General features: G+C 56.5%; 1 protein-coding gene across 1 annotated transcript; it reads left to right on the top strand.

The window, feature by feature from the left end:
• Positions 1–2,654: 2,654 nt before the first annotated feature.
• MLXIPL (MLX interacting protein like) lies at positions 2,655–24,000 on the top strand (the record flags this gene model as incomplete). The annotated part of the gene is made up of 16 exons (XM_084299584.1): positions 2,655–2,950; positions 10,659–10,765; positions 10,940–11,022; positions 11,306–11,395; positions 12,143–12,187; positions 12,487–12,685; positions 13,333–13,413; positions 18,068–18,898; positions 19,763–19,836; positions 20,259–20,439; positions 21,133–21,245; positions 21,431–21,550; positions 21,769–21,896; positions 22,279–22,402; positions 23,534–23,663; positions 23,882–24,000. 16 exons carry the CDS (start codon positions 2,655–2,657, stop codon positions 23,998–24,000), a joined length of 2,721 nt encoding a protein of 906 aa, XP_084155710.1.
• Between the last annotated feature and the right edge of the window lie 356 nt (positions 24,001–24,356).

The following is a 24,356-nucleotide window of genomic DNA, read 5'->3' as shown; positions in this document are numbered from 1 at the left end:
ATCCATATCAACTCTTCCTCAAGTTATTGGATTTATCCAAGAGTTTCCATTAATTCTATGTTTATTGAAATTTCCGCTGCTTTGGTAGATGTAGAAATGAGACCTCTGACTCTGGAGAGCTTTAGATTAATGACTGAGACTTTCAAGCACTGACAATCTCTGTGTCATCTCCATTCCCTTAGTAGCTAAGTAGCAGGTCACAGCCCACTATGAGCAGATCAGAAATGTCCTGATGGAGTTTGGTTAGAGCTCCTGGCAATGTTCATCTAATGAGTGAGGTTTGTGACTTCTTTGCACTGACTTTTCAATCTGAATTCTCACCACCACCTCTTACAAGGGCTCAGATGAGGGAAACCCTCTCCACTGCCACTTCTGCACTGTGAGTAGTGTCCCCATAGTGAGCACTGCAGCTGTTTTGCCCTGCCTCAGTGCTCAGTGTAGGGATCATTCTAGAGAATTGCTCCAGGGACTTGGAGCTTTAACCTCCCATGTGGCAGTGCCCCTTTGGAACATCCCTTTTGCATTGCACCAAGGACCACAGCTTCCTCACCATCTCTCTCAGAGACTGTGTTGCATCCATATAGCTGTAATTGGCATCACATAGTGTGAGATCCAAAGGGCCAGTTACAAAATCCCTCAGCGATTCAGATGGCTCATTCCTGTGTAGGATCGTTGCTCCCACAGGGCATACATCTGGGCCATACCTGGGCCACTGTCTGATGGGGAAGGTCCCTCTGTGCGGTCTGTCTCTCCTTTCCCCAGCCTGGATGTACTTCACTCATAAACTTTCCCTCCTCTGAAGTGCAAGTACTGTTGGACTGGGGATGAGCACGTTATAATGTCCCTAAAAGCCTCACTGATGTACTTCTCTGCTTCCCTTAGACATCTGCTGTTCCAGAAAAACAAAGTCTGCCTGCAGCAGGTGAACAGATGGCAAATGATCCTGAGGAAAAACCTGAAAAGTCCCTTTAGCACAGTGTGGCCCTGGCACAGGAGAGCTCTCAAAAATCCTCAGTGTCTCCAATATTTTTGTTTCTTTTATTTCCTTGCCTAATTCTTAGTTTCCCAGGAAATCCACATGACATTATTGCTCTCAAATGACTGCACACAGTAATTTTTAAATTGCTGCTCTCTTCAGCATTGACAGGCAGCCTGGGAGAAGCTGACACATTTGTAATCAGTCACAAAGGGGAAAAAGAGAGCTACAGAGCAATGTAGACCTGCCTAGATAATGAAGAAATGTCTCCTGAATGAGGTTTGCATCAATCAGTGAGAAAAATATCCAAAGCAACTATTTGTGCATATTCTTCTTCCAGCTCTACAAAATATTCTGGATGGCTGCTCACTCATCTGCAGCACTGGCAGGACCCACCTTTGTGGTACAAAGGGTGTTCAGCTCCAGCTGAGAGCTGGATTAAAGTTCAGATGCCTGAGGCCACCTGATGTTAGCTTTATGCAACTGTTTATCCCAAGTTTTCATTAGGGGCATCCAAAAGCTATGTCTGGGTGCTTCCTATGCACCTATGCTTGTGTCGGATTATGGAGCTGTGGGAAGAAGTTGCCAGATACTAGATATAAAACAGATTATTTAAATTTAAAATTATATCTACTTTATCCCCATGTGACTGACCAGTGAGGATGTGCTTGTGGCACAGGTCTAGATGGCTTGGGAAATGCTAAGCCCTGGCAAAAACTCCCAGCATTTATCAAAGATCAGCTACACCAGGTCAGCTCTGGGCCCAGAAGAGGCATGAGCAAGAGCCCTGCCTAGCTGCTTCCCTTGGGCCACCACAGCCACAGAGGGAATCAGTCGGCTTTAAGGACAGCATGCCTACAAGGTATATGAATCCTGAGCACCTGAGCTCATCATAGTCCTCTCCACGGGTCTCGCACACAGTGTTTGCATCCTCTCTCCTGCTGGGTCATGTCTTGGAGCCGGCTTTTGCCTCAGTTGTTCCATAGCTTCGTGGCACGGCTCAGTGACTTGGTGTGCATTGTGCTGAGCTGGATGCCCGTTGCTATAATTTTACTTGTTTGTGTCCCTTAATCTGTATTTGTTCCCTTGGAAGTGCAGGGAGACACGTTAGGGCAGAGGCACTAGGTAAATAACATGTGCTCCTCTCCCCACCGGTGCTCTGGGAGCAGCGATTAGCCCAGGGTAAACAGAGCTGACTGTGCTCCTCCTGCCAGCAAGCCCTGCTGGCAAGGGGTGGGCCAGGGGACCTGGAACTGATCTTCCCCAGATCTGCGGGGGAAATAAAAGTCAGGGCAGTCGGGCACACGGTGAGAACATGGCAGTGGCACAGAGCTGGAGCACCTGTGGCTAGTGGTGGCCTGTGGCAAGCGCTGCAGCCTGGCTGTGGGTGCGCCATGGGCGGGATCACTGCCACTGCTATAAATAGGGCTCACAGAGAGCTGGCCTGGCAAACCCAGAGCTGAACCAAGCAGCGTGGAGGAGACGGCGTGGGACAGGGGTGGGGCGAGCCACACTGAGGAGGAGGTGCCTGTGCAGTGCTGGGGAGGGCAATAGTGCGTGCTCCATGCCAGTGCAGCATCTGTAGGGCTCGGGCACTTGCCAGAATATGGACTGCAGTGCTGGGGCAGACCACTAAGGGCTTCCCAGCGTGTGCGGCTCCTGCAGCAGGCACTGGGCAATGGCACAAGCTCAGGTGGGGCTCCCAGGACCCTTCCCGGAACCCCTCGTTGGGTCATGCCCTGACTCCGACTTCGACTCTGACTCTGAGGATGCGACCACGGGTGGTGCAGGGCCTGGTGCTGGGGTGCAGAAACCCTCCCAGGTCATCCATAGTGGCCACTTCATGGTGTCGTCGCCGCACAGCGACTCGCTGCCCCGTCGGCGCCACCGCCATGCTGATCCCGAGGCGGCTGATCCACGGAGCATCGACCCGACCCTGACCCGGCTCTTTGAGTGCATGAGCCTAGAGTACAGGTGAGTCCGAGAGTCTTCGCGCCCAGCATGCATCTCACTGATCCCCCAGTTCTCTGAACGTGTGAGTCTGGCACGCTGGAAAAGCTGGGTTCCCCCAGCCCTGCTCCATCTCCAGGAACCTCATCTGCTTGTCCATTGGGTTGTAGTGGGGAATCTGCTCACAGAACACCATCCTGGGAGGTTTCAGGGAAAAAGAGCTGGTGCTGGAGAACTGCTATGGAGCCAGATGAGTTCTTCCTCTCTTAGCACATAGCTTAACCATCCTCCATCAGGAGATCTGGAGTTACTGCACTTGTATGCAGCACCCTGCACCCCAGCCTTGCACACTCTGTAGAGCAGCAGTAACCTGTATGCAGACAACACTTAGTCTTTGGCAATCCAGGACAGAGCTGTGCCCACTTGTCCCAAGGTTATTCTAGGTCATGTGGCAGTGGCAGCACTCCAGCCTGGACGGCTACACAGGGCTTTATCTACGACCTGCTGAAAGCTTCCCCCCTTCTCTCCAGCAAAACCAGATGGGTGACTGTGTCGTTCCCCCAAACATACAAATCACCCAAGCCCAGGGTGCAAGGGACATGCTCAGCCCACATACAGCTCCTCAGTGACAACAGGAGAGCCTGCAACTTGTTTCTTAGCACCTTGGGCCATGTTCTTGGAGGTAGCTCCCCTCTTCCACAAAGACCTCAAGGCTTTGCAATCTCTCAAAGGTTGACTTGCTCTACAGACCTCAGTGCAAAATTATTTGCACAGCTCCCAAAAATCCAAGTGAAAACCTGGAGTGATGATTACCTATTGATACCTTGTGAAAACAAAACCCGGACAAAACAGCCTTGAAGAATTGCCCATGTCCTGGTCCCACGTTGGCCTCTCAGGTGTGCCTTGAAGTCCTTTGGAGCTTGGCATGATGGAATATGTGGTCAGTCTCAGAGTAGTCCTGGTGATGCCAGGTGCTGTGACGGTACTGCGCAGGGTACTAGTTGCCACGTAGCTGTGTACGTTTGGCCCATCGCCATGCGTCTGTGTGCCAGCCTGCATGGTTTGCTTATAGTTGGTGAGGCACAGCTCTCATCTGAGGTGCAGGTGAGGCTGATGCTCTACAGAAATATGGTAAACTTCAGCATAGGGTGGCCCATCCAAGGGTTGGTTGCACTTACTGCCAGCTACTCAGGCAATTAGTAGCCTTGCTTTCCTTTGCTCTCCCAGCCCCACACTTGCCTTACTGTGAGTCTTGCTGCATGGGGCTGGAGGAGCAGACACTGCTGCACCCCAGAATGTGTAGGCTCCTGGCTCCTGAGCAGCCTCCATGTGCTCCTGAGCAATGAATGATGTGTCCCAGGCAGAAGGGAGAGGGGCAGGATGTGAGTGCTTTGGTGGGTGGAGAAGACCAGAAGAGCCAGGACTGGCCTTTTTGATGCAGACATGACTCCATCCCTCCAGATATCTGTACTCCTTAGACTCCTGGGCCTCACTTTCTTCTTGCATGACAAAGCATGAACCAGCCCCAAGCCCAGCAGCATGGCAAACCATAACTGCAGTTGAACAGTAGCACTCAGTGAGGAAGATCCACATCAGCTACAAAGTTTTACTGCCACCACTGTTGGCTACCCCAGAGCCCAGAACAGTAGAGACTTCTCTTGTCTGTCTTGGCGCAAGAGTAGGTCTTGCTCAGCACCTGTGAGAGCATGTCTTTGTCAACCCTGGAGCCAGGGCAGCTGCCAGTTGTGGAATACAGCAGGGAGATTTTGACATTAGATGATACCCAAATTCATGCTCAGTTCTTCTCTTTCTTGAAGGCCCTTCCATGCTTACATGCTCCCCTCCTCCATCTCACAGCCATTGTGCTCTACAGCTTTGGAGCATCCTAAAAACAGATCGACAAGAAGCATTGATCAGAGCTCAGGTTCAGGTGAACTTGGACCTGCAATGCAGCGCTGGATATGCTTCTCCACACATGAGACTGGACCCTGACTGTGGAGCCAACCACTCCCCAGGGTGGGGAGAAGCAGCAAATCTGGACACAATATCCAGACATGGCCTTAGAGGTGCTGAATAGAGTGGAACTATCACTTCTTGACCTACTTGCTGAGAGGTGTCTGTTGCAGCCACATACTCCTTGTTGTTCAAGGCCTGGCTCACACCATATTAAAGGAAGGTAAATAATGCTAAACTGTCTCTAAAAATACTGTTTTGTTTTTTTTTTTTTTACAACTGTTTTTTAATGACTGTAGCTGAACAGTGTTTTGACTAGCTGTAACTCCACCCCTCTCCATCATTCCTCTGTGGTACTTCACACATGTTTATGGCAGTCCCATCTCAGCTTGAGCCATTGCCTTGAGGATCTCTCATATCATCCATGGGTCAGACAGTTCATCACCTCCTTTGTGAGCAAGAAGCACCCTCTCCACATCAGGGCTTGCTTCCAGCAGTAGCTTGTTTCTTCAGCTCCCTCAAAAAGCAGCATCTCCCCCCACCATGGTCTTCCTCTTGGTGCTAGGGGCTGGCGTGAAGCAGTTCCAAGGCTCTTTGTAACCATTTTTCAGGACACTATTCTCTTTTCAGCAGCTCTCCTGCCAAAGAGTTAAGGATTGTCATCCACTCCTTCCTTGCAAGTAATCATCTTGCTGCTTTTCTTGAGTCCCTTCCTCAGACTGCTGTTTCTCATGTCTGTCACGGGTGGACCTCCCTGCAGTAGTACACTTGGATTCCCCAGGTTTCCCCAAGAAGCTGCACGTGTGGAGCCAAGCTCCTTCAGGAACTGTTCACACCTTCGCCCCAGCATAATCGCCCCAGCTGAGCAAACTCTTTCTCCCCACAAGCACGGTGCTACTCCCCATCATTCTGCCTTTCAGGGTCTCCTGGGCTCACACACCATCCCACCTCATCCTGTCCCACCCCATCCTTTAAAGAATTGGAGGGAATCACTGGGTGGCTGTCCTGAGGAACTGTCCTTCTAAGGGAGAAAAATCGAGTGCAGATGGGAACTGCAGACTGCAGGTTTGTGTGGTCCCATCTTGTGCAGGTCTGTCTTGTGCTTCAGGAAAAACAAAACAAAACAAAACAAAACAAAACAAAACAAAACAAAACAAAACCTCTTGTAGTTTTTTCCAGAGTGTGTTTTAGAATAACCTCCTCTTCTTCCCTGCCTGTACTGGAATGGGAGATTTAGCAGGTAGGGACATCGGAGTGGAGTATCAACTCTGCCACTCTCATACGATTTAAAACAAGACAGGCTTGTTTTGTCGTCTTGGCAAGCTAATAGCAGCCTCTAAGGCTTTCCTAGGAGAAGTGGAATTGCCGCTGTAGCTTTGCCATTACTGATTCTCTAATTCACATTGTCTTAAACACTGATGCACAGAGCAGGAAGAATACAGCAACTTAGCAGGCAGGGACCACCCCAGTGATGAACACACTGAACTATCCTCTTCCTTTCTCTTTCTGTCAGGATTAGTCTGCACTTTCCTTTGCCCTCCCTCCCGGCAAATCACTCAGAATCAATTCACTACAATTCACCAGCATTTGCCTGTGCAAAGTGCGTTCCTATGAACTAGTTCAGGCTGGTTGGAAGTGGCTAGTGCAGATTTGGTTGCATCCATCTGATGAGGCTGCAAGACCGAAGACTGTCTCAATGCTGTGTATGCCTGATCTGCAAGGAGCCAGGGCACTCTGGCCACAGGAGCAGAGCTCAGTGCTGACAGCAGCCCCAGCTCTGCAGATCTCCACGGGCTTTGCAGCAGTCGGTGCAGCTCCTGCTGTGAATTGTCAACATGAGGGGCAGCAGCGGTCCTGCAGAGGGGGCAAGGTTTGGGCACGGCTGAGCCTATCTGTGCTGCAGTGTGGGTGTGCTGTTGTTTGCAGCAGGAAACTGCTTGTGTTTTCTCAGCCATTTCCCAAAGATTTGGGGGCTGTTCATGCCCAAGCAGAGTGTGGAGCGCAAAGGAGTTGGTCCGGTGTGCAAACCTGTTCCCATGCTGAACCTAGCCTGACTTGCAAGCTGTCCAGCTTCCCAGACAATTATTTGCAAGAGGATTTAAATGAATTCCCTTCTCATCTGGGGCACATTGTGCTTTCTTTGCACTGAGGTAAATGGCTGCCCACAAAGCAGAGCTGTAAGGATGTAGTCACTCCTATCTGCGAGAAAATACACAGCGCACCTCCATATCTAATCCTCAGCATTACCCACACTCTGTTAACACCTCTGTCACAGCACTGCCCTCAAATCATCCCAGATACACCCACACCAGCCTCCACCACACGCCTGCCAGGGCAAAGCACATACTTCCCTGGAGGCAGTAGAGCAAAACAGACAAGCTGGCAGAACATTTTTTTTTTCATCAATACAAAAAAAAAAAAAAAAAAAAAAGCTCATGCAGATAGTAGAGGCATTTTCACAACTGTCTGATTTGAGCACAATCACTTTTTGCTTTGGGGCAATTTTTGGAAAACTGTGGCGCTAGATTTTTAACTTTATCTCCCAGATTCTGGATTATCTATGTTAAAAACAAACAAACAAACAAAAACACCATGATTTTGGTACCAAAATTTGCAAGAAATGGTGTACGAGCTGTTAGGACTTACAGGAAAGGCTGTCATTTTTCAGCCAGCCTGGGGCCAATGGGGTCCCTGCTGCCTGTGGAACAAGGGGGTTCTGGTGGCCCCAGGGGGGCCTGCTTCTGGCCACTGTTTCTGTGTACTTGGGAAGGTCAAGCAGTCTCGTGCCTGCAGGAGGACCTTCAGCTTAGCCTTTCCCCTCCTGCTACAGCCCATTTCCTTTCATGCAGCTCTGCATCTCACGAAGTCATTCCTTCCCCCTCTTCTTGGCATTGATGGAAAGCAAAACACTCATTTTGCCATGGAAGTAGGGGCTGCAATTCTTAAACTTCTGGGCAGGCTAAATAAATCATAGAACAAACAGGTGCTACTGGCTGAGCCAGAGGTGCTGCTGGCCAGTGCCAGGGTTGGTCACAGAGCAAGCTCCACTCCCTGTCACACAGAAACCCCTTTGCCAGTTATGGGATCCAGGTCCCCATTCCTCAAGCTCTTCAGGGCAGCAGGACACATGAACTGTGCCAAGGCACACCAGGGCATCCCAAACCTTTCTCATGTCTCAGTGCAGTGTTTCCATCCATCTCCTTGGGACATAATTTCAGGAAAGGGTGGGGCTTCTTTCAAGGCAAACCAGTGAGCAAAGATCAGCGTGATAAGCTCCAAAACTGAAAGGATCGTTAATGGAAGAAAAAGGCAATTTGTGGTGAGGCTCACAGGCATTCTCTTTCTGCCTCCACGTCCCATGGTGCTTGGTAGCCATGGCCCCACCAGCCTCATGCATGGCCAAGGCACCCAGCTACAGCCCTAGGGCTTGGGGCCACAGTTTCTGGCTGCTCCTTTAAGCTGGCTGGTGACATGGGCAGCACTAGCAAGGAGTGTGTCTGGGTAGCCTTGACCAGCAGGAACTGGCCACGTGCCCAGGAAACCTGTCCTTTCCATTGGCTCCTCTGCTTGGCACCACCGCGCTGTTTGCATTGTGCCACTGGGGAAAGTTCAAAATCCCTGGTGATAGTGGAGTGGCCAATGCATAGACAAGTCCTTAACTCTCTATGGGCCAGAGCCATGGGGATGTGGGTCCTTCTCCAGCCCCCTGGGGCCATGGGTCAGGGCTGGGTGAGTGGCCCGCAACCATGGCTCTCCCTGGGGATGGTGTCCCCCCTTGCACCCCTGTGGCTCAGAGCTCTAGCTCCCAGACATGTTCCTACATCAGGCTCTGGAGTTGTGGGGCACCTTGGGGGTCCCTGCGCCTTCTCCCAGCCCCAGCCAGAAGGCACAGGTAGCGCTTACCTCCCATACACAGAGACAGCTGGGGACAGCATGGAGCATTTTGCTATAGGTACTGCTGCCTGATTGGGACACCTGTATGTAACAGCAGCGATGTCTCCCTGTTGCCCAAAAAGCCACCTCACTCTGTGGGGCAGAGGGACAGGAGCACCCTGGAGTCTTAGCCACCATGTCTGGCAGTAGGTGGGTCTTGAGGGAAGCACCATGGGGATGTGGCTATGTCACTGGCTCTACTGCACTGAGCTCCTCCTCGCCAAGTCGCTCAGCCGTAGAGGGAGGGAGCCTTGCGGGCAGGACTGAGACAATTTCTGCCATGGGACTGAGCTGAGTCAAGACATGGGAAGCAGATTTCAAGGCACAGTTAATGCAGTATTGGCCAGAGTCTTCATTAGAGCCTGCACAACAGAGCTTTCAGGAGTTTGAATAGGAAGTGTGCTGCTGCTTAAAGCATTGGTAGGGCCCAGCTCTCCTCCTCCAGCACCTCCCCGTGGACACCTGTCCCATCATCTGCAGGGTACAGCCAAGGAGATGTGGCAACAGGGGAATATGCCCACACACACTCAAGCCCAGCCTTTACCTTTCCTCTTCTTTGCATGTATAGGGGATAAGAGGGACCTGAAGCAGCACTGAGATTTTCAAGGGAGAAACTTTTAGCTGGAGAGGGACAGGAAGAACTGCAGCTGTGGCCTTTCACATGCACTGTGCTGTGTGTGTGAATGCTGCCCATGGGGAGCAGCCCAGCCTTCGTGAAGCTGTGGGTGAAGCTGTCATCACCCAGGGCCATGTGCTGGCAGGTGGGAGAGCAGGAAGAAGAGGAAAGGAAACAGTTGGGATCCCAAACCTGCGACAGAGAGGCTGGCCAGAGGATCAGGAGAGCCAGGCAATAAGAGACCCTGGCCTCTCTCACAGGGCCCCATGGGACAGCATGACTTTGGGAACCTTTGTGCAGTGCAGTTGGGTGCACAGGAGGGTAATGGGTCCCTCAGATGGAAGGAAATGAGCTGCACTGCTGGCTTCATGAAAGGAAGCTTCCCACACTGCAGGCTGTGTGAGGGACCTCACCACCACCATGGAAAGCTGCACAACAAACACCGCTGCCTCCAGAAGCCTGGAAACATGGAAGGAGGGAGCCCAGGCTGGGCTGGGAGATAGGGTGAGGGGGTGCAGAGTGGCACCAGGTGTAGGGTTGGGTGGAAAAGGAGCCCGTGGCAGTGCTGGGCTGAGGACAGGGCTGGTCCTGTCTCTGCCCCTCCTAGGGCAGAAGCAAGTGTCCCGTGATGTCCTCAAGCTGCATGTCCTTCTGTCCCCAGACCCACACAGACAGCTGTCCCTGCCTGCCTTGCTGCCCATGCCTGATGCTGGCTGAAGGCAGAGTTTCCAAACCTTGCCTGGAGTTAAAAAGAGGCAAAAAAATAGCAGTCCCAATGCTGCGATGAGGCAAGAGCCACAGTAGCACATGCTCCCAGTGACTTGGCTGGGTGGGCGACTTCCCTTCCTGTCCCCTGGGGAGCTAGAACACAGCTCGGGGAGGATGGGGTCCCACCTTGGAGCAATGTTTAGAGTCTCGGTCAGTGAATTCTCATGTATGCTGTGCTTTAATCCCAGAGGCTCCAGAAGCCTAATGTGGGTCTGCAAAGCTCCTGACTTAGGCCTGTGCTGCTCTCAGTGAACAGGAGCTCAGGGTGCTCCTGTGGTGCTCCGATGGGTCCCTAGCAAGAAGCCTGCAACAGAGCTGTGAAGCTGAGCCACATGGCTGTGCCTGCTCCCAGACCTGCTGGCAGCCCTCAGTCTGTCTCAAGGCATGGCCTCCTTGTAAGGCCCCAAAATGGGAGGGCTCTAGCATGGTCCCCTTCAGCCTCTCTTTTGCCTGGCATTTTAGTGGGAAGCTGGTGTCGCCAAAGTGGAAGAATTTCAAGGGGCAGCGGCTGCTTTGCCGGGATAAAATCCGTCTCAACAATGCTATCTGGAGAGCGTGGTACATCCAGTGTGAGTACGGGGCCAGACCCTGCTGCCCATGTCGAGTGCCGGGCAATGCCATGTGGGGTGGGGCTGATGCTGGGGCAGCAGAGCCACAGCAGGCACCCAGCCCTAGAGCGTGCCGGCTCCCTCCCCTGTGCAGGGAGGAGGCTGTGGGCAAAGCTGGCTGTTTTCCCTGGACAGATGTGGAGCAGAGGAAGAACCCCATGTGTGGTTTCATCACCCCCCTGGAAGGATCAGAGGCTGACGAGCATCGAAAACCAGAGGTAGGGTGTGGGCCCTCATTGCTCCTGTAGCCAGGAGCAGGTTGGGAGGGGCAGGGGTTGTGCAGCTGGGAGATGGGGACATCAGAGGAGGTAGAGCCCCCATCCCAGCTTGCTGTCTTTGCAAGATTTGCTGGGGAAGGCATTTATGATGTGGCCCAAGGAAACCAGTCCCATCTGTGGGGGGCCTGGGGTTGGCAGGGGCTGGCTGTGGGGTGCCAGACTGGGGGATCAGCTCCCAGGGTGCTGCATGGCAGTGATGCCCCAGTACTGTCCACTCCTGCAGGCTGTCGTGCTGGAGGGCAATTACTGGAAACGCCGCATTGAGGTGGTAATGAGGGAGTATCACAAGTGGAGGATCTACTACAAGAAGCGGGTGAGTGGCCCTGTCCCTGCTGCTCCCTGCCCCAGTGCGACGATGGTGGGACAGGATAGCGGCATTCCTGGTGCAGAGACATGGCTGCCTGGGAGCTGGCCAATGGTTGCCCCCATGGTGATGGTGGAGGGGACTTGGCAGGGTCCCGTCCCTGGCTGCCTGTGGTGCTGTGGCATACTCTCGCAGTCTGACCTGAGCTGGTTCTGCCTTGCCTGCTGCATGGCCTGGGGCTGGGCTTGGCAGCACACCTGCAGTGCACGTGCTGGGGTGGGACAAGCGGCGCTCACTGCATCACCCTGGCTGGGCCACGATTCGCTGGCAGCAGCGGCTCAGCCAGGCAGCACGTGCCAGCAGGCCGGCTGGCCCAGTGTCACCCTGAGAGTCATTCCCGGGCAGAATAATCTAGCGGTGGCCCGGGTGGCACCGGCCTTGGCCACCCGCCATGCAGGGAGGAGCATGATGCCAGCCTCCTCCCCAGCCGCTCGCTCAGCCTGAAAAAGGCCAGGGTGCCACGGGAGGCAGTGTGCAGGCAGCCTCGCACCGCCACGCACCTCTCCACCAGCCTCACTACTGTCCTGTGCAGTAAAGGCAGATGTGAAGGGGTGGTGGCCAGGACCAGACCCTAGAGCAGGCAGTGCGCGTGGTCCTGCTCGCTGGCAGGAAGTGACTGAGGGGTAGGACCCACTGCCCTCGCTGCCCTGCCCTGGATCTGCCCACACCCCAGCTGTCACCTTCTTCTCCTTCCAGCTCCGAAAGTCCAGCCGGGAGGGAGAGCTCTCCAGCCCAAAGCAGGTGAGTCTTCTGGGGAAGGATGGGCAGTGGTGAGAGGGGCATGATGTGGAGCCCTGTGCCAGGCAGCTCCGGAAGAGCATAGTTGAAAGCCCCCTGTCCCTGATGTCTGTGGTGGCCACTGGATGGGAGGGAGCTGGGATGTTGATTCACCCTCCAGAAGCACCAGTGTGCCAGGCTGGAGGCCCTGGGATGAGGGAGGCTGCAGTTGTCTGGGAACTGCCGGGGCAGCAGCCAGGGAGGCAGGCATGGGCCCTGCCTGCAGGAGGTGCCCACCAGCTCCTTTTCTCCATCTCACCCAGGACGAGGATGCCTGGAGACCAACGGAGAAATGGTGCAACCAGCTCTTCTGCAACGTGGTGCCCATGCTGCTTGGGAACGAGGAAGAGGAGCTGGGGGGCCGGCAGCACTTCGACTTGGACACCTTCCTATCAGACATCTCTGACACGCTCTTCACCATGACACAGACACCCAGCACCCACCAGGCACTCCCAGAGGATGGTAGGTGCCCCAAGCCATGCTGGAATTGGAAGAGGAGGTCCAGGCAGACAGCATGCCCAAGGCAGATCTCTGCCTCTTGGCTTCAAACTGAGAGCTGCTGCCTTTGGCAGACAGGGCCCCCACCAGTGCTGGACAACCCCAACACTGCTGCTGCCCTGGAAACACAGAGCTCCCAGTGGCTGCACGTGCTGTCCAGGGCAAGATGGGCTGTGGTGCCACAGGTAGCTGCCAGGGAGGCCAGGACTCACCTCATACCAGACTCCATGGCAGCACTGCCAGTCTGGGACTGCTCCTCATTGTACCTACTGGCCCGGTTCCAGGCAGCTCCTGCAGCACCAGCCAGCGCCAGCTCCTGCACCTGGATCAGCTGTTTTTTCTCCTCTTTCATGGAGGGTTTTGGGTGGATGAGGCCTCAGACGTGCTGGTGGGCAGTATGGTGGGATAGGATGGACCTGGAGGCTGGGTTCCGGCAGGGAGAGAACCCATCTGGCTGGCTTTGCTCTGCTGTGGGGCAAGGTGCAGCAATGCAGGGTGACAATGGTGTGTTGGCAGTGGCAATAGGGCAGGTTTGAGGACAGCCCTGGGGGACAGAGGACACAGGATGACTGGGGGTGCAGTGCCCTAATGCTGTATCTCTGCTCTTCCAGCATATATTGGGAATGCCGACATGATCCAGCCAGACTTGGCTCCCCTGCAGCCCAGCCTGGATGATACCATGGAGATCTCAGGTAAGAGCCAGGCTGGATGCAGAACCACATCCATACAGCCTGGTGCACTGTGCACACCATGGCAGCCCAAAGTGAATGTGAGAATTCTGGCCAGGACCAAGATCTGATGGGGCCAGAAAGTGCTGAACATAGAAAGAGCAGCAAGAAAGGGCTGGGGTGCCCTGGTCTGCTGTAGCAGCTGAGGAGGAGCTTGGCCAAGAGCTGGTGAAAGGGACTTCTACAGAGTGTCTTTCCAGGTGTATGAAAACACATGAATTTGGCTGCAGACAGAGGAAGGACAATTGTCAAAGAAAAAGAAAAAAAGAAAGAGGAAACCTCTAGAGAGCAGGTTCTGTGCTGCCACGTCCCGCTCCTCAGCCCTCTCTTGCTGGCCAGCCCCAGGCACTGCAGCCTGCATTGGAGCTGGGCCCCTATGATGGGCTGTGCTACATCCCTTGAGGACATGTCACTATCCCTGCCAGGTTGGCCCCAAAAACCAAAACTGCCACTGGTGTCCAGGCCAGACAGCTGGGGCAACGGGGCTGCTGAGGAGGATGAGTGAGCAATGTCAGCCTCTTCCCATGGGATCAGTGCTGCCAGTCATGGTCTGCCTGCGACACAGGACATGGTGCACTCTTTTGTAGCAGTACAGTGTCTGTGAGCACTAGTTGAGCGCTAGTTGAGCACTCTAGTGAGCACTAGAGTATCAGCTGGGACATGTTCTGGTCCCATCTGTGCTGTGCTGTGTACCCATGGGTGGTGTAAGGGCCAGGCACTGCTGGCACACACTGCACCAGAGACTACCTCTGCCCTTGAGTGTGCTGAAGCCAGTAGCCTGGGAGCACTTTCTAGGGGGGGCAGCTGATGTGGCCTGGTGGCTGCAGGCCTCCCATGTAGCTGGTGGCCTCAGACAGCACCAGCATCTCTGGACCCCTCGGTGTGTCTTTCAGTGCCCTGTGAATGGAGCCTGGCTGGGACTCCTGGAGCTCCCTGGCCAGCCTCTCTATTTCCTCCTTCCCTCCACTGGAGGAAACAAAGTGGCTTGCGCCATACAGCTGTGGGCTGATGCAAGACCAGATGCTGACGGGGAGCAGAGGCAATAGTGGGCACCCTCATGTGCGGGGGCAGGTGGTGGGATGCCCCAGGGGTAGATGGGTTGGAAGAGCTCTTGCCAGCCCTTCCAGCACATTCGTTCCATGTATCCCATTGGGGTGAGCCATGCTGGGAAAAGGATCTGCCCTCACTGCTAGCCGTTGGCCTGTCCCTGGGTGCCCCTGGTGGGCACCAGTTGCTGGGTGGTGGGACAGCTCTGAAGGGGTCAAAATAAGACTTGCCATTCCACAAGGAGGTCCTGCATGGCATTGGAAGGCTGCACTGACCCCTTTTAAGCAGCACCTCACAGCAGTGGTGTCACAACAGCAGCCCCAGTGCCTCTTTTTCATGGGCCACACTGTCATCTATGCTGCTGTTGTGCACCCAGTGTGGCCCAGCCTCATGATCAGCAGGAATTGTCAAGTATCACTATGGTACCCATCTGAAGCAACACATTTCTATGAACAGCCAAATTGTCTTTCTTTTCCTGGGGTAGAGGCCTGCATTTTACTCCAGGGTGCTGCCTGCAAATGGGCTGGGTCTTACCACAAGCCACTAAATGGCAGGAAAGCCTCCACACCAGGATGTGTGAGTGTGCCAGGGAGCAGAGAGGAGTGCGCACCTCAGGCTGGGCTGGGAGTCTGAACTTGTATTAGGCAGCACAGCTGGGGTGTGCAGGGCCCTAAGTGTGACCACAGGGCCATGGGGTGAGTAGGGAGAGGACATGGTGGTCCTTTTCCAGGAAGGGGAGGCTGATGCTGAAAGCTGGGTGCCGGGTGCCAGAGTAGCAGGTGCCAGTCAGCTTAGGACCCAGGGCTGCATTTGCAGTGTGTGTGATGGCTGATGGTGGCTTGAGCAGGGATCCCCCGGCAGCCTTGTGCAGAGCAGCATGGTGTAAGTGTGCGGGGTGGACACCACAACAGCCCTACTGGGGCTGTGCCCAGAGTCTACACATCTCATGAACAAGGCAAGCGGAGCAGAGATGGGGGCTCAGGACTCCTCAAGGGTCACAGGACTGTCACTGTGCCTGGTGGCTGTCATAGAGCTCAGTGCCTGTCAGTCAGCAAGTGCAAGCCAATCCCCAAATGAGGAACCACCTCATGTCCCCAGCGGGTGCCGGAGCATGGTGTGGGGCAGATGGAGAAGTCCTGATGGCAGAGGCAAGGGAACAACCCGGTGCGGTGCCCGAGCTCTGCTGGCACCGCACTCCAGGTAGGACCTGCTCTGGGTACTGGGTTACAGGGGCCAAGTTGGCCAGCTCGTGGGGTGGCATCACCTTGCAGTACCGCAGGGCTTGCCTGGAGCCCAGGGTCAGTGCTGGAGGGTCCTGTATTTGGGAACAGGCTCTGTAACCTGGATCCCTTTGGAGAGCAGCTCCAGGATTGAGAATGATGCCAAAGGCTTAGTGTGCTGACCGCACAGGCTCTTGTCCACCAAGCAGCAGTGTGTCCTGGACACACTGCACAGCCCGTGAGCAGATTAGGTCAATGTGACAGTGGAGAGGAGCATGGGCGAGAGCTACAGGGTGGGTAAGGGGCAGGAGAAGGGGAGGACAGAATGCCCAGGAGGTTGCCTGCTGCTGTGCTGCGCAGGATCCACCATCCATCCTGGCAACAAAGTGAGAGGCACAAGAGGAATCGAATCTGCAGTGCTGGGCACCAGAAATGCCTATAAATACACACAGAGCTGCGGTGCTGGTGGCAGGGGACAGCTTGGCATGGGCACAGAGAAGGGCCAGAGGCAGCAAGGAGCTGGGTGCTGCACCTTGGGGAATGCTGAGACCCTTCCTGGCCATGCCACAGCCCACACCATGTACTGGCCCTGGAGGGGCAGGAGTGGCTCTGCTGTGCTCCCAGGCATTTGCCATGCCCCTGGCCTCGGTCCAGGTGGGACTGGGAACAGGGTCTGAGGAGGATGTGCTGCAGCCTCTGAGGACAGTGGGGCCATAAGGACCTGAGCACCTCAGAAGCCATTTCCATCATGAGGGCTCTGGTGCCAACAGCAGCCAACTCTGTCTTGAAACAACCTGTAGCAGTGGGTTGGGAAGAAGTGGAGTGTGAATGTTGCTGCCCATCCCTGCAAGAGACATGTAGACAAATGCTGTCCCCAGCCTGGGGTACGTGGGCTGCAGCTCCTCTCTGCAGGGCTTATGGGGAAGGGGAAGAGTCAAGGAGAGCAGGGCACCTGCCCTGTGTCACACCAGTGTTACCCTCAGCCAACAGTGTGCTGTGCAGTATGGCACTGCTGGGATTGCCACGGCATCCCTTTCTGCTGGCATTTCCTCCTCCAGTGTAGACTCAAAAGGGTCTCAGGCCCAAAGGTTTTGCCTCTCCCAATGAGGACACTCCAGGCACTGGAGCCTGTGCCAGAGCTCAGAGGAGTCATTGCAGGCCTCCTGGTGCCCAGAGCACAGCTGGGCAAGCTGGGCAGGCAGGGTCAGCCTGGTTGTTCTTGAACTGGCTCTGCTGTCAGCAGCACGAGGGCCTGAAGGCAGAGGTGCCCATGTCAGCTGAGGATTTGGCCCTGGGCTGGAGTTGCTCCCCAGCAGACATATGGGTGCTTGTGTACTGGACCAGCTGCTTGGATGCAGAACCTGTGCCACAAGCTGTCGGGCAGCTGCTTGCAAGCCCGTCCAGTGCTCCTGCTCCACCTTACAGGGAAACGTACATCCAGCAGCCCCATCCCCACCCCCTAGTCATTCTCACTGGGGAAAAACCCTCCTGGTGGTCATGTTTGGTCCAGTGCTGGCACAGGCGATGGTAGCCCCAGCACAGAGCTGAAGTGTGTGTGGGGCTGATGTGCCCATGGAGCATGTTTAACAGGGGAGGTGATTGCCCCAGGCATAACGCCAGTGCTTTGTGCCGTGGTGTCTGGGCCTGCGGAAGAAGCAGGGTTGTGGGAAGGAGACAGGAAGGGAGAGGGAGTCGCAGCAAGGTCACGGGGCTCGGCTTCGGGAAGGCCATGGGATGTGGTTAGCCACAGGCTGCACGCAAGGCAGCACCAGACCAGAGATGCAAATGCTTGCCTCAACCCCAGCAGGACTGTGTCGCGTGGCTCAGGGACAGTGCGACCTGATCCTCTGAGTTATGTTGTGTTGGCGGTGAGACCAGCGCCACAGCTGCCCCACAGCCTGGGTGGCATGGTCCCAGCCACCAGGGCTGGCTCAGGAGGAGTGGGAAGGGCCCAAACCCCCAGGGAGTAGCTGGAACATGCAGCTCTCAGCTGGGTGTCAGGGACAGGGACAGGGATGGGGTCCCCACCCCTGGGTGGCGTCCTTGGGTGGGTTTTCCTGTCCCAGTGCCTGTGGCAAGGCTGGGCCTAGGCGCGTGAGTTGCTTCTTCCCTCTCACCATGTGAAACTCCAGTGTTTCACAACAAGGGCACCAAATCTGCCCATGGAGCCAGCAGCTGTCATGCCCCCCCAAGGTGAAGGTGAAACAGGCAAATCTGCACCGGCACCAGGCATGGAGTCTCTCTCCAGTATGCCCTGGGCTTGTCACCCCTCTCCAGGAGCAACTCATGGCAGCAGGAGCACTCCTCTGGGCCCTCACTGCCCATCACCACCTCTCCACTTTGTCCCGCAGATATTTTCATCAGCCATCGGCCATTGCCTGCACAGACACAACTGGGCTACCAGGAGCCACCCTGCTTTGTGACTATGGCTGAGCCCCTCTATGGTGGCGGAGGGGCCATGCCTACCAGCCCCAATGCCCTGCTCCCTCCCAGCACCCTCCTCCAGGTGAGCGTGACCCCAGTTCATGGCCCATGGCTGCCAGTGTCCAAGCCACCCCTCCTGACATTTCCCTATTTCCCACAGCCTGGCAGTGCCTCCCAGCTCAGCCTCCATGGTGCCTTCCTCAGCTCCGAGCAACCCCCGCCACCCCTGGCCCCCGAGCCCCCTGCTGCAGTTCCTGGCAGCCTCAGCCCCCAGCTCAAACACAAGCCCTTGCTGCAGTACAACTTCCCTGGCAAGTGCATCGGCATGGAGCCGCTTGGCCTCCCCTACACCCCCCCCAGCCCATCCCCTGGGCCCCCACTGCTGGGCCCAGAGCCCTCATTTTCCCCCACCTCCACCCCCCGCTCCAAGTTTCCCTACACTGCATCACCCAGCCCCTCACTCCTTGCCCACCCTGTGTCCCCACTCTCCACACCATGCTTTGCCCAGCACACCCCAGGCATAGGCTATGCTGTAGACATGGTGCCCCCAGGGTACCCTGGCCCAGCTGCCCCCCAGCACCTGCCCCACACCACACCGGGCAGCCCCAGGTTTGCCACCCCAAAAGGGCCATCCCCTGGCGGGAGCGGGCGGTCGAAGGCAAAGGCTGGCAGCACCAAGGCGAAGAGGCTGCCAGGATCCTCCATACCGCCACACCTGGCTGTGCCCAACCCCTGCCTGACCCAGCTGCTGACCACAGGTGAGGGGCCGCAGGAGACCCTTGGGGGGGGGGTTGCAGGGTTGGGATGAGTCAGTGGTGGGTGGGGGTGCTTGAGGGTGTTGGGAGAGCTGCTTCCTCCCTGGGATTTGGATGCTGGGGATGTGGAACTGGGTGTGTGGCTGTCCCCATGGTGAGGCAGGGAGTGGGCAAACAGTGCCAAGCCCATAGGCAAAGACACGTGGGTGAGCCCCCCCGCCCTTTGCTCCTGGGATGGAGATGGGGACCAGTTGGCTCCAGGGCTTGACTACCAGCACTGGTGCAAAGTCCCTGTGTCCCCAGCCCGGTGTCTACAGCCTACTTGGTGTGAAAAGGCTGAGGGGACGGCTGTGTCTGCTCACCCTGCTGCCCATGTGTGTGATGGGACAGGTGCCATGGAGGATGTTTTGTCCGTTCCTTTGTTTGGCCAAAACTTGCTGGGGGTATGTGACTGCACCAAGGCTCCCAGGCTCACAACACATGAGGATTTAAGGGGCTGGCTGTAGCCTAGTGGTTGCGCTGCTCGCCTCCCCCTTAGCAGCATGCTGGGGTTGTAGGTTCAAGCTACACCCTAGGATGCCTTGCGGGCTTCTTTTTTGTAGGATGATGGTTGGACCAGATGATCTCAAAGGTCTTTTACAACCTTAATGATTCTATGATCCTATAATTCTATAGAATGTCCCCGATGCAGGGAGCAAAGGCACCTCTCTCCAGTGTCTGCTTCAGTCTTCCCTGGAGCAGATGGGCAGTGAAAGGGCTGCAGCAATGTTGGTGCTCAGGGCTGGCACCCCCATGGGGCAGGAAAAGTTCACCCAAGCACTGGCAGCCTGACGCAGAAGCACCCTTCTAATCCCCTCTCTCTTGCAGCCAAGCAGGAGCCAGCCCTGGATACCTCGCCTGCGCATGGTCCGTCACTCCTGCCTGCATCCCCTGTCTCCCCGGTAAGCACTTGCATACCCTTTTACCAGTTGCCCCCTCTCCCCCTTCCAGGTTGAGAATTGCCCTTCTGGTTGCTGGGGAATGGGTAGGGCCACCACATAGCAGGTGGAGAAAAGGGGGCTTCACGGGGACCCCACTGCAAAATGGAGCTGGATGCAGATGGGGCATGTGGCTGGGGTGCCAAGGAGGCTTAGAGCAGCACTGGGTGGGAGTCGCCCAAGCATCTTTTCAGGTAAAAGAAACTGGGCAGAGCTCGCAAACGTCTCACTTGCAAGGCCCCTGCAGGTCCCCCTGCAGTGTTTGGCTGTTAGTGCTGGGGCGCTGACCAACCAGAGGGGCTCTGTGCTGCGGGTGAGGTTTGGTCCCTGATGCACACAGGACACTGGCCTCCAACCTCTTGCTTCCTTCTACCTTCTCTCAGCAGCAGAGTAGTGTCCCTGACGTCCCTGTCGCCTTCCTGTCCAGAGTGGCCCAGCTGAGCCCAGGGCTGTCTCCTGGCTCCAGCCCTTCCCAGGCAGTGCCAGTGCCAGTGATGCTGGCAGGTGCTGCGCCGGGGCCGCTGCTGGTCCCCAAGGTGGAGCGGCTGTCCCCCACATCATCTTGCGGTGAGTCTGGGCGCCCCAAGGAGTGGGGTGACTGGGAACTCCCCCAGGGCACCCTGTTTCCTGCAGGGAGCCTGGGCCAAACACAAATTGCTTCTGGGAAAAAATAATTTCTGCTTTGATTCCAGCTTTTTGCAGTTACCTATCTGAGTAAGAATGACTTCTTTCTGCTGAGGAGGGCACAGACCTTTTTATCTGGCTCTTTCTCCAGGGGAAAAAAAAAAAAAAAAAAAAAAAAAAAAAACAAACAGAAAGAGGAAAAGACAAAAGCAGAAAAAAGTCAGAGTGTGGCTTTGAAAACCCAGAGCTTGGTTTTCGAGTGGGAAGCACTCTGCTTTCACCCACAGAAACCAGAGTGGGGGCTGGAAAACCGGCTCCCATGTCATGTCCAGTTTCAGTTTGGTGCTGCAAATCACAGCCTTACTGCCCTCAGGACTCTATCCTGGTGGTTCCCACCCAAAGAAACATTGGGAATTTAAAATATCACTTACCAGATGTTCCCATATTCTGAGCAGTTGTAAAACGAATGTGATTTGGACAAAGACAGGACAAGAAAAGGTTGGGAACTGGACCATCAGCTGAGGGGGTAGCTGCCCTGGAGCCAGGGCAATGCTGCAGATTGCTCCCCACTGCCCATCCCAGCACAGGACCCTGGTGTCAGCCTGTCTTCCCTAAGCATCCTCTTTTATTATCCAGGCAGTGACTGGCCCAAGCCCAGACAGGCCTCCTTGGGACCCAATGCAGGGCTTGGCACTGGCATCTCCCTGCATCACCCCACATCCCGTAGGGGCAGACCTGAGTCCAGCAAGGTATGGCAGGAGCAAGCGCTGCCTTCTTTACGGGGGCAGCATCTCCATGTGCACCCCCTTCCCTGCTGCCCAACCAAATTCACCCCCACCCTCACTGCAAGCTTTGGGTCAGCCCATATCCAGTGTGGCAGGAGGCCCAGGGCCACCTCCGCTGCCAGGAGGTGCCTGACAGTGCTGGCCCACAGATAGAAAGCCGGCGTATCACACACATCTCTGCTGAGCAGAAGAGACGCTTCAACATCAAGCTGGGCTTTGACACACTGCACAGCCTGGTGAGCACGCTGAGCACCCAGCCCAGCATCAAGGTAAGTGTGCAGGGCAGAGCAGACCAGCTGGCCAGCTCTGGGCACGCAGGGGCACAGGGCATCTCCTGGAGATCGTGTGCCCCCAGGCTGCACCAGTATTCATGGAGTCATGCCCAGGTTGCCTCAGGTCTGCAGCCTGTTGCAGAGACTTCCAAGGCTTGGCAGTGGGGCGCACAAGACCTCATGCCTTTTGCTGCCTCAGCCCTGCTCTCCTGCAGGTCAGCAAGGCCACCACCTTGCAGAAGACAGCTGAGTACATATGCAAGCTGCAGCAGGAGCGGGCAGCCCTCCAGGATGAGGCACAGCGGCTGCGGGAGCAGATCGAGGAGCTCAACAGCTCAATCAAGTAGGGAGACACAGCCAGGGGAGGTGGGAGGGAGCTGCTACCTGTGTCGGGGAAGCAAGGCGGGGCAAGCAGCAGTGCCATGGCCAGCAGCCACAGCAAATCTTCTGAGCACCTCCATGGACCTCCATTTGTCTGTGTCCCCCTCCCCCCCCGCCTCAAACCCTACCTGGGGGATTTGCTCAAGAAGTAGAGCTGTGTGGGACGAGTGTGTGGGCACATGCCCCACCACTACCCTGAGAGCAGGACAGTACCAGCTCTAAACAGGCAGAGCTACTGAGCCCCGCTGAGAGCTGATGGCCTGCTGGAGCCTCTCCCTACAGGGTGGCTGCCACAACTCCCAGCCTCCTGACCACAGACTCATACTGCTGCTTGTGCACCACAGCCTGTGCCAGGAGCAGCTGCCAGCCACAGGGGTGCCCATCACACGCCAGCGCTTTGACCAGATGCGCAGCATGTTCGACGAGTACATCCGCTCCTCCACACTGCAAAACTGGAAGTTCTGGATCGTATCCTTTGGGGCTGGTGCCTGTTCTTGGCTCTGCTCCCTCCACCAAACACTGGGTCCACTGGTCTGCCCACTCAGCCCACTGCTATGTCCCTCCGGCTCAAGAGGCTCTGGGGATGATGCACGGTGGGAGCCCATTGAGATGCTGTGGCTAAGGGGAAGCTTCTTTTACAAGGGAGTGAACAGAGTAGGAATAAATGATCAGTCCTTGGGGAAAAGGGAGGTCACCAGTGGAGCTGAGCTCACTGTTGCCATGCAGGGAAGAGCTCCTGATGACCTGAAGAAAGGACCAGGCACAAACCTGGTGACATGAGGACTTCACCTTGGTGGCCAGTATAGCACACCCTGGAAACCAAGTTGTGCCCATGCCTGGGATACAAGTCTGGACTCCACACAGTGGAAAGGACAAAGAGGGCCAAAGGCCAAGGAGTGGCAGACAGGATGGTCAAAGACCTGGGCCAGCTTCTTCATGAATGGGGATTAGACACACTGAGACCATCAAGTCTGCAGAAACCATGAGGTCCACCAAACCCTGGGTAGCAGAAGCAGCCAGGGCAAAGCAGAGGTGGTCCCTGACACGGACTGGGAGAGGGCTTTTTGATTCCTTCCACACAACAGTAGGGATCCTGAGGCTGACATGGGCATGCTCATGGTGGAGGAGGTGCCTCCCGTGGATTACTACACACACATTCACCAGCCCCCGGTGTTGTTCCCTGAAGCTGGGTATAGCTTGGGAAGCACATGTGCTGGTGTCATGTTCTGCTTTTGGGTACCTGCAGAGGACACAGCACAAGTCAACTCCTTGATCTGGTCTGGAAGAGCTGTGATGCAGATTGTGCAGCTCTCCTGTTGCCTGCCCTTAGCTGTGTGGTGCAGGCCATAAGCTGGACCTGGCTCCCCAGGGCGCCCACATGCCAGAGCTGCAGTGCTGCAGCACCTGGCCTGGCGGGGTGGTTGGGATGGTGGTGCTGGGCCCTTTCCTGGTCCACAGAATGGTCCTGCTGGCACTCACATCCCTGTCACCCCAGCGGGAGGCCTGTCCTGCCACCTGTGGGAGGATGCTACCCACACCAGGAGCTGGTGGGTGGGAGACCATGACCAAGCTGGCCCTTAACTCCTCTGTTCCCCTCAGTTCAGCATCATCATCCGGCCCCTGTTCGAGTCTTTCAACGGCATGGTGTCCACAGCCAGCATGGAGAGCCTCACCCAGACATCTCTCGCCTGGCTGGACCAGCATTGCTCCCTCCCAGCGCTTCGGCCCAGTAGGTAGCCCCGTCCCCGCCCAGCGCCCCAGCGGCAGGGCCGGCCAGGTGGCCCGCACCGACCGGCTCTGCAGCTCCTGGGGGAAAACCAGAGAGACAGCGGCCGGGGCACGCTGGGGCCGAGGCTGCGACACACGCGGCACCTCCGCACGGGAGGGCGGCGTGCGCCGAGCTCGCCGCCGGCCGCGGGCACCGACGAGCCCCGCGTCTCCCCGCAGCCGTCCTGAGCTCCCTGCGGCAGCTGAGCATCTCCACCTCCATCCTGAGCGACCCGGCGCGCATCCCCGAGCAGGCGACGCGGGCAGTGACCGGGCCGCCCCGCGGCAGCTCCTCGTAGCCGCCCCGGGGCTGCCGCGCGGGCCCAGCCTGAGGCCGCCCGGACGCCCACCGACGGCGGCGGGGAGCCCCCAGCGGGACTGCGGGGGCGATGGCGGGCGGGGGGCGGTGTTCGCGTGCCGGGGCCATAAAGGAGCGCGTGCTGAACAGCCCAAAGCCTCTTCCTGCCGCGGGGCGGGGCGGGGCGGGGCGGGGCGGGGCGGGGCGGGGCGGGGCGGGGCGGGGCGGGGCGGGGGTGGACGCGCACCGGGGCAGAAGGGGCGGGGTCAATCAGCGGGGTGGGAAGGGGCGGGGCCAGGCAGCGGGACGGAAGGGGCGGGGCGGGGCCAGCCAGCGCGGCGGGAGGGGGCGGGGCGA

This window comes from Netta rufina (genome assembly GCF_964035555.1).
Source record: "Netta rufina genome assembly, chromosome: 21".
NCBI lineage: Eukaryota > Metazoa > Chordata > Aves > Anseriformes > Anatidae > Netta > Netta rufina.
Note: the sequence above shows the minus strand (reverse complement) of the source record. Positions and strands in the feature narration are given on the sequence as shown.